Source organism: Tachysurus vachellii, chromosome 10, assembly GCF_030014155.1.
Source record: "Tachysurus vachellii isolate PV-2020 chromosome 10, HZAU_Pvac_v1, whole genome shotgun sequence".
Lineage (NCBI taxonomy): Eukaryota > Metazoa > Chordata > Actinopteri > Siluriformes > Bagridae > Tachysurus > Tachysurus vachellii.
The window spans coordinates 750,001-760,000 of NC_083469.1; the positions used below are offsets into that span (position 1 = coordinate 750,001).

General features: G+C 44.7%; 1 protein-coding gene across 1 annotated transcript in view; it reads left to right on the forward strand.

The window, feature by feature from the left end:
- Window positions 1-10,000, forward strand: part of ttc27 (tetratricopeptide repeat domain 27) — a 70,754-nt gene that overhangs the window by 18,636 nt on the left and 42,118 nt on the right. The window contains exon 9 of the mRNA XM_060879621.1: window positions 1,617-1,683. Coding sequence (XP_060735604.1) covers window positions 1,617-1,683 — 67 coding nt within the window. The remainder of the gene's footprint in view (window positions 1-1,616; window positions 1,684-10,000) is intronic.

Below are 10,000 nucleotides of genomic sequence, written 5' to 3' on the forward strand. Positions count from 1 at the left end.
CTGCTGCTCTCCACCTGAGTGTTCTCACAAGCAGGAGAACGTGATGCTGAGTTTTTAGGTCCTTATATCAGATGTATTTAAAGTTTCTGCTGGTGTAATATTGATGTGTACGAGTCAGCAGTCGAGTCAGAAGCCCCCTGTTACGAGTTAGCAGTCGAGTCAGAAGCCCCCTGTTACGAGTCAGCAGTCGAGTCAGAAGCCCCCTGTTACGAGTCAGCAGTCGAGTCAGAAGCCCCCTGTTACGAGTCAGCAGTCGAGTCAGAAGCCCCCTGTAAGCCCTGTAATGACCTGCTCTCCTTCTGCTGTATCATTACAGCTTAAAGCACACAAACTCATTACAGCAAATTAAACCATGAATGAAGACAGTTGTGTGAAATGAGATCCAGTGCTGAGGCCGATGATTACAGGCTGCTGTTAGATAATGTTTTAATGATAGAATTCTGTAATAACAGCGTGATGTGTGTGTGTGTGTGTGTGTGTGAGAACTGTGTGTGTGTGTGTGTGTGTGTGAGAACTGTGTGTGTGTGTGTGTGTGTGTGTGAGAACTGTGTGTGTGTGTGTGAGAACTGTGTGTGTGTGTGTGTGTGTGAGAACTGTGTGTGTGTGTGTGTGTGAGAACTCTGTGTGTGTGTGTGTACTGTGTGTGTACTGTGTGTATGTGTTTGTGTGTGTGTTTGTGTGTGTGTGAATTCAGTGTGTGTGTGTGTGTGTGTGTACTCTGTGTGTGTACTGTGTGTGTGTGTGTACTGTGTGTGTGTGTACTGTGTGTGTGTGTACTGTGTGTGTGTGTGTACTGTGTGTGTGTGTGTACTGTGTGTGTGTGTGTACTGTGTGTGTGTGTACTGTGTGTGTGAGAACTGTGTGTGAGAACTGTGTGTGTGTATGTGAGAACTGGGTGTGTGTGTGTGTGAGTGTGTTAACTGTGTGTGTGAATCGTGTGTGTGTGTGTGTGTGTGTGTGTGTGTGTGTGTGTGCAGACATGACGACTGAGCTGTGTATAACTCCACAGGTTTTCTTCTCCTTCTCTTACTGACTCGGTCTCACTGCCTCCTCAGCACACACTCGTCCTGACCAGAGTGTGTGTACAGTGAGTGTGTGTACAGTGAGTGTGTGTACAGTGAGTGTGTGTACAGTGAGTGTGTGTACAGTGAGTGTGTGTACAGTCTGTTACTCCTCTAATGCGTCTCTCTTACAGACGATGATGTAAAACTGCTCACAGAAAATCCCTCAGCTGAAACCAGGAGATTTGTTTAGTGAATAATCCACACGGCTCGGAGACGTGTGTGTGTGTGTGTGTGTGTGTGTCGCTGTCACTCGTCCAGTGCTGCTGCTTCTCTTGGGGGAAAAACATTTTGTCTGTGAATTAAAGTAAAATGGTTTCCTGACTTTATACGTGACACTTTTATACGTTTCTCTTGTTCTGTTTTACGTCAACACAACAAATAAAGCACAAAGTTATAAAGGTAATATTTCCAGAAGGCAGCGTGAACATTAGCAGGTTCTTCAGCCCAGGATTCAGCTCTAACAGAAGGAGGAATCGTTTTAAACCAGTCATTTGGAGTGAAGTTCAGTTCTGTACAGATTCCTGATCTGTTTGATCTTCTCTCCTTCTGCAGCACAGACTTTCAGAAGAACAATCCGGTCCACAAGCTGAACGATGAGGAGCTCCTGGCCTTCACCACGGTAAGAACCTGTACACATGTTCTCCTGCTCACACTACACTACACACCTGTACACACACACTACACACCTGTACACATGTTCTCCTGCTCACATGTTCTCCTGCTCACACTACACTACACACCTGTACACACACACTACACACCTGTACACATGTTCTCCTGCTCACACTACACTACACACCTGTACACACACACTACACACCTGTACACATGTTCTCCTGCTCACATGTTCTCCTGCTCACACTACACTACACACCTGTACACACACACTACACACCTGTACACATGTTCTCCTGCTCACACTACACTACACACCTGTACACACACACTACACACCTGTACACATGTTCTCCTGCTCACATGTTCTCCTGCTCACACTACACTACACACCTGTACACACACACTACACACCTGTACACATGTTCTCCTGCTCACATGTTCTCCTGCTCACACTACACTACACACCTGTACACACTCACTACACACCTGTACACATGTTCTCCTGCTCACATGTTCTATACAACACTACACACCTGTACAACACTACACACCTGTACAACACTTCACACCTGTACAACACTACACAACACTACACACCTGTACACACACTACACAACACTACAAACTTGTACAACACTACACACCTGTACAACACTACACACACTACACAACACTACACACCTGTACAACACTACACACCTGTACACACACTACACAACACTACACACCTGTACAACACTACACACCTGTACAACACTACACACACTACACACCTGTACACACACTACACAACACTACACACCTGTACACACACTACACAACACTACACACCTGTACACACACTACACAACACTACACACCTGTACAACACTACACACCTGTACACACACTACACAACACTACACACCTGTACAACACTACACACCTGTACACACTACACGACACTACACACCTGTACACACACTACACGACACTACACACCTGTACACACACTACACAACACTACACACCTGTACACACACTACACAACACTACACACACTACACAACACTACACACCTGTACACACACTACACAACACTACACACCTGTACAACACTACACACTTGTACACACACTACACAACACTACACACCTGTACACACACTACACAACACTACACACCTGTACAACACTACACACTTGTACACACACTACACAACACTACACACCTGTACACACACTACACAACACTACACACCTGTACACACACTACACACCTGTACACACACTACACAACACTACACACCTGTACACACACTACACAACACTACACACCTGTACACACACTACACAACACTACACACCTGTACACACACTACACAACACTACACACACTACACAACACTACACACCTGTACACACACTACACAACACTACACACCTGTACACACACTACACAACACTACACACCTGTACACACACTACACAACACTACACACCTGTACACACACTACACACACTACACAACACTACACACCTGTACACACACTACACAACACTACACACCTGTACACACACTACACACACTACACAACACTACACACCTGTACAACACTACACACCTGTACACACACTACACAACACTACACACCTGTACAACACTACACACCTGTACACACTACACGACACTACACACCTGTACACACACTACACGACACTACACACCTGTACACACACTACACAACACTACACACCTGTACACACACTACACAACACTACACACACTACACAACACTACACACCTGTACACACACTACACAACACTACACACCTGTACAACACTACACACTTGTACACACACTACACAACACTACACACCTGTACACACACTACACAACACTACACACCTGTACAACACTACACACTTGTACACACACTACACAACACTACACACCTGTACACACACTACACAACACTACACACCTGTACACACACTACACACCTGTACACACACTACACAACACTACACACCTGTACACACACTACACAACACTACACACCTGTACACACACTACACAACACTACACACCTGTACACGCACTACACACCTGTACACACACTACACAACACTACACACCTGTACACACACTACACAACACTACACACCTGTACAACACTACACACTTGTACACACACTACACAACACTACACACCTGTACACACACTACACACACTACACACACTACACAACACTACACACCTGTACACACACTACACAACACTACACACCTGTACACACACTACACAACACTACACACCTGTACACACACTACACAACACTACACACCTGTACACACACTACACAACACTACACACCTGTACACACACTACACAACACTACACACACTACACTACACACACTACACAACACTACACACCTGTACACACACTACACAACACTACACACCTGTACACACACTACACAACACTACACACCTGTACACACACTACACACCTGTACAACACTACACACCTGTACACACACTACACAACACTACACACCTGTACACACACTACACAACACTACACACCTGTACACACACTACACACTACACACACTACACAACACTACACACCTGTACACACACTACACAACACTACACACACTACACAACACTACACACCTGTACATACACTACACAACACTACACACCTGTACACACACTACACAACACTACACACCTGTACACACACTACACAACACTACACACCTGTACAACACTACACAACACTACACACCTGTACACACACTACACAACACTACACACCTGTACAACACTACACAACACTACACACCTGTACACACCTGTACAACACTACACAACACTACACACCTGTACACACACTACACAACACTACACAACACTACACACCTGTACAACACTACACAACACTACACACCTGTACAACACTACACAACACTACACACCTGTACACACACTACACAACACTACACAACACTACACAACACTACACACCTGTACACACACTACACAACACTACACACCTGTACACACACTACACACCTGTACACACACTACACACCTGTACACACACTACACAACACTACACACCTGTACATACACTACACAACACTACACACCTGCACACACACTACACAACACTACACACCTGCACACACACTACACAACACTACACACCTGTACACACACTACACAACACTACACACCTGTACATACACTACACAACACTACACACCTGTACACACACTACACAACACTACACACCTGTACACACACTACACAACACTACACACACTACACAACACTACACACCTGTACACACACTACACAACACTACACACCTGTACAACACTACACAACACTACACACCTGTACACACACTACATGTCTTTTTTAGTTAAAATGTAAATAATAAGTTTCTGTTCTGACTGTCTTGACTTGATGTTTGTAAAAAAAAAAAAAAAAAGACACGTAAACTTTTGGAGTAGATGATGATCTCTGTGATCTCCATGAGAAGATCTTCACTGTGCTTATAATCCATGAATCCAGGAAGAACAATTTCAGAAGATAAATGTGGAATAAATGGCCCCTGGAATGAATTTGTGATTTTTATGTAGCCAAATGAGGCACGGTGAACTTTTATTAAAATGAAACGGACAATTTCACGTCTATATAATAGTGTGACATTTACACCACAGTCCTGCTGATGAATCCTGCTCTCTGATTGGTGGTCAGGTGGTGATGAATTGTGATCAGGTTTATATTAATGTACTCACTCTGACACCTAACAGATTTTGTCGTTATCTTGTGCTGAAGTCTCCAGTGTGAGCAAATTAAGAATAGAGTTTTAATTCAGTTCAGTTTTATTTGTTTATTGTTTTAACACAATAGAAATGGTGCGTTTGAATTTTCTCTGTATATTTCTGTTAAAATTAATTAATATGAATTATTAATAATTTTGTTGAACAGATATTTATTTACTCTGTTGTGTTATTTTACTGCCACACTTTAACACACATCTCTACACACTTGTGTACAGTAACAGATCTGTGTGAAGAGACTGATGTTTATCTTTACAATTTAACAGAAAATTTTGTTTACACAATGAAAGTGTTTCATATCTACACTGTGTGTGTGTACAGTCTCACATCTCGTGTGTGTGTGTACAGTCTCGCATCTCGTGTGTGTGTGTACAGTCTCACATCTCATCTGTGTGTGTGTGTGTACAGTCTCACATCTCATCTGTGTGTGTATGTACAGTCTCACATCTTATCTCTGTGTGTGTGTGTGTGTGTGTGTATACAGTCTGACATTTAATCTGTGTGTGTGTGTATGTACAGTCTCACATCTTATCTCTGTGTGTGTGTGTGTGTGTATACAGTCTGACATTTAATCTGTGTGTGTGTGTGTGTGTACAGTCTCACATCTTTCTGTGTGTGTCTACAGTCTGACATTTAATTTGTGTGTGTGTATGTGTGTGTGTGTGTGTACAGTCTCACATCTCATCTGTGTGTGTTTGTACAGTCATACAGTCAGCTGTGGTTTCATCGGTCACACACACACAGAACTACACAAACCTTACACAGACAGAACACACACCTTGCCAGATGAAGAGGGATTGTTGTTGTCAGTGTGTGTGTGATGTATATTGTGTGTGTGATAGAGCTGTGGCTGATGTTTCAGCTTGACCTCATCTCATTTTGTTGTTGTTGTTGTTGTTGTTGTTGTTGACGACCTCTTTCCTGTAATACATGTCTGGATTGTTTCCTGGTCGACTCCACGCTCTCTGAACCCATTTGTATTCGTTACACACTCCTCACACTCTAAGCAGGAGGACAGCGTCCTCACTTCAGAGCTTGACGTCTCTATCTGTCTGAAGCTGGTGCACTTGGCAGCGAGCCTTCAGCCGCTTGGAACCGGAGCCTTGATTTCCTGCCAGAACTCATTTCCTCTGAGTTGAGTATTGAGTGTCTTAAACAAGGTTCTTTAACCTTGAGCCGGTCTGTAGGTTTGTCCTGGACACATGATCTCCTGAAGGCCTGCGTGAGGCTGCTGTACACTGTGCTTTCTGTGCTGGGACTTAAAAATGAAATGAGTTTCATCAGTGTTGTTGTGTGGAGGATCAATTGATCAGTGATGATCAACAGGAAGTAGATGGTTTGACAACGAGAAGGTTCTCGCACACCGAGGCTGCTTAGAACCGCCTCCATACGGAACTCTATACAGAGGTCGGTGTCACAGCTGCCATGTTGTTCCAGTGTGAGGTCCTTTAGCAAAAGTAATCTGAGCTCTCTGTGAAGATCTGAGCGTTTACACAACCACTTCCTGTCTCTTAGCTGGTGGCTCATGATGTTCTGATGCTCGCACCACACGAGCAGTCTGACAGATGACCACAAACAATCATGACAAATCCAAACATTCAAATCGTCTCCGATGATCGATCCTGTGGAGCTCGTAGTCTTCACAAACATGTGTGGTCTCATCTTCTCCTGTTCTGTACGAGCTCTCGTTAAATAAAATGAGAGAAATAAATCTCAGAAGGTTAACACCGATGTCTCGGCTGAGTGTTTGTATCTTTCACAATTATCTTGCTTTGCTAATCTAATCTAATCTAATCTAATCTAATCTGAGTGCGTAGCTAATATGAAGCTGAGCAGGTAAATCAGTTTCACTCTCGTCTTTACTTAATGTGAGTTATCAAGTTAGCTTCAGAAGAGATGTACAGCTACTGCTGGGCAGCTGGACAGGCCACGCCCACGTATGGACAGACCACGCCCATGTACGGACAAGCCACACCCCGTACCCACATCTAGACAGGCTACACGAGTAACACAATCAGCTGTCTCACTCGCTCAAATCAAACACAGTTGGTGTTGAGTCAGTTCGAATTTCTTCCAGAGGATGTGTAGGTCTTATCCACATCAGAGAAGCTCCTCATATGAGAAGAGATCTCCTTTTATGCTGCTGCTGTTCTGAGCAACAATAAAACGTCGCCTCCTTATTTATTCTGTCGTCTCCGTTTTTTTCCCCTTTTCTATGTGAATGCATGATCTATATGGTGCGTCACGGTTGATCTGCTTTATAGTCTCACACGTGTCCAAGAATAAGTGAGCGACGGGCCGTAACAAGTGCTCAGGTCGTAACTCATCGAGGAGGTCCTTAACATTTCCCCCCTCACTCTCTTACTGCCTGTGGAAGAAAAAGAGAAGTCCTTTTTCAGCTCCAGTGAAGGGGCCTGTCAACACTGAGGCAGCTGAAGTAGCACTTTCACACAACCTCCAGGGAATCTGACAGCTCGTCGTTTAACTCTGTAAATACTTTTCCTTCAACTTTAATGAATCGCCTTTTGTGTGCGTGGAATAAAAATGTGTCCTTCCAGATGAAATGGCCGCTCACACGTCCTTGTAGGTGAGATGAAGTGGTGATATTTTTACACGGCGTGACTCACAACAGTGTGAGAGCTGCAGAAACACACTGAACACCTCGCACTGCTGTCAGGGGCAGATTTTACTGCCTCATGGGTGATCCTTCAACACGCTTTAATGAAAATCACGAAGGAGGAGTGTCTCCACACACACACACACACACACACACACACACACACACTGGTGCACAAACACACACACATACACACACTGGCGCACACACATACCCTCATAGACATACACACACACACATGCACACACATACCCTCATAGACATACACACACACAGGCGCACAAACACACATACATACACACACTGGCGCATGCGCACAAACACACACATACACACACTGGCAAACACACATACACCCTGGCGCTCATGGACATACACACATGCGCGCACACACACACACACACACACACTGGGGCACACACATACACACTGGTGCAGACACGCACAGACATAGACATGCACACACACACACACACACACACTGGCAAACACACACATACCCTCATAGACATACACACATGCACACACACACACAGGCGCACACACACACACACACACACCCTCATAGACATACACACATGCACACACACACACACACACACACACATACACACACTGGCGCACACACACATACCCTCATAGACATACACACACATGCACACACATACCCTCATAGACATACACACACACATGCGCACACACACACAGGCGCACAAACACACACACATACACACACTGACACATGCGCACAAACACACACATACACACACTGGCAAACACACATACACCCTGGCGCTCATGGACATACACACATGCGCGCACACACACATACACACTGGTGCACACACACAAACCCTCATAGACATGCACGCACACACACACACACACACACACTGGCAAACACACATACCCACTGGCACACACACATACCCTCATAGACATACACACATGCACACACACACACACACACACAGACACACACACCCTCATAGACATACACACATGCACACACACACTGGAGCGCACACACACACACACACTGGCGCACACACCCTCATAGACATACACATGCACACACACACTGGCGCACACACACATACCCTCATAGACATACACACATGCACACACACACTGATGCACACACACACCCTCATAGACATACACACACACTGGCGCACACACATACCCTCATAATAGACATACACACATGCACACACACACTGGCGCACACACACACACCCTCATAGACATACACACATGCACACACACAGGCGCACACACACATACCCTCATAGACAGACATACACACACATGCACACACACACTGGCGCACACACACACCCTCATAGACATACACACACCCCCATAGACACACACACACACACACATGCACACATGGCTGGAGTAAAATATTCTCATCCACAGGAAACAGTGGTTTGTTTAAAACTCTTAGCCACATGGTTACTGTGCGATCGGCAGCCATTTAATTTGTGACACAAATCCCACGTGGAATGGAACAGATATCTGAGCTAAAAGTTTTAAATAAAGCAGATGACCTGTTGGGAGAACGTGTTCACTGCTGGGTTTTTACATAAAGCCTGGACAGGAAGAAATCGATCGTTTCTTTTTAAGCACCATTTTAACAGTTGTTTTAATTCAGTCCTCATGCCTCTGCTGTGGGGATTAGTCCCAGTGAAGAGCACCTACCTTCTACATCACACGTGTGAAACATTCCTCTAGTCAGGGTTTAAAAATGGGTTTAGACCACGAGAACCCAGGGTTCTGTGTCTGAGCTCTCAGGAGTTTGTGTTCACTGTTTCAGTATCTACACTTTTATCTGCATTTTAATAAACCT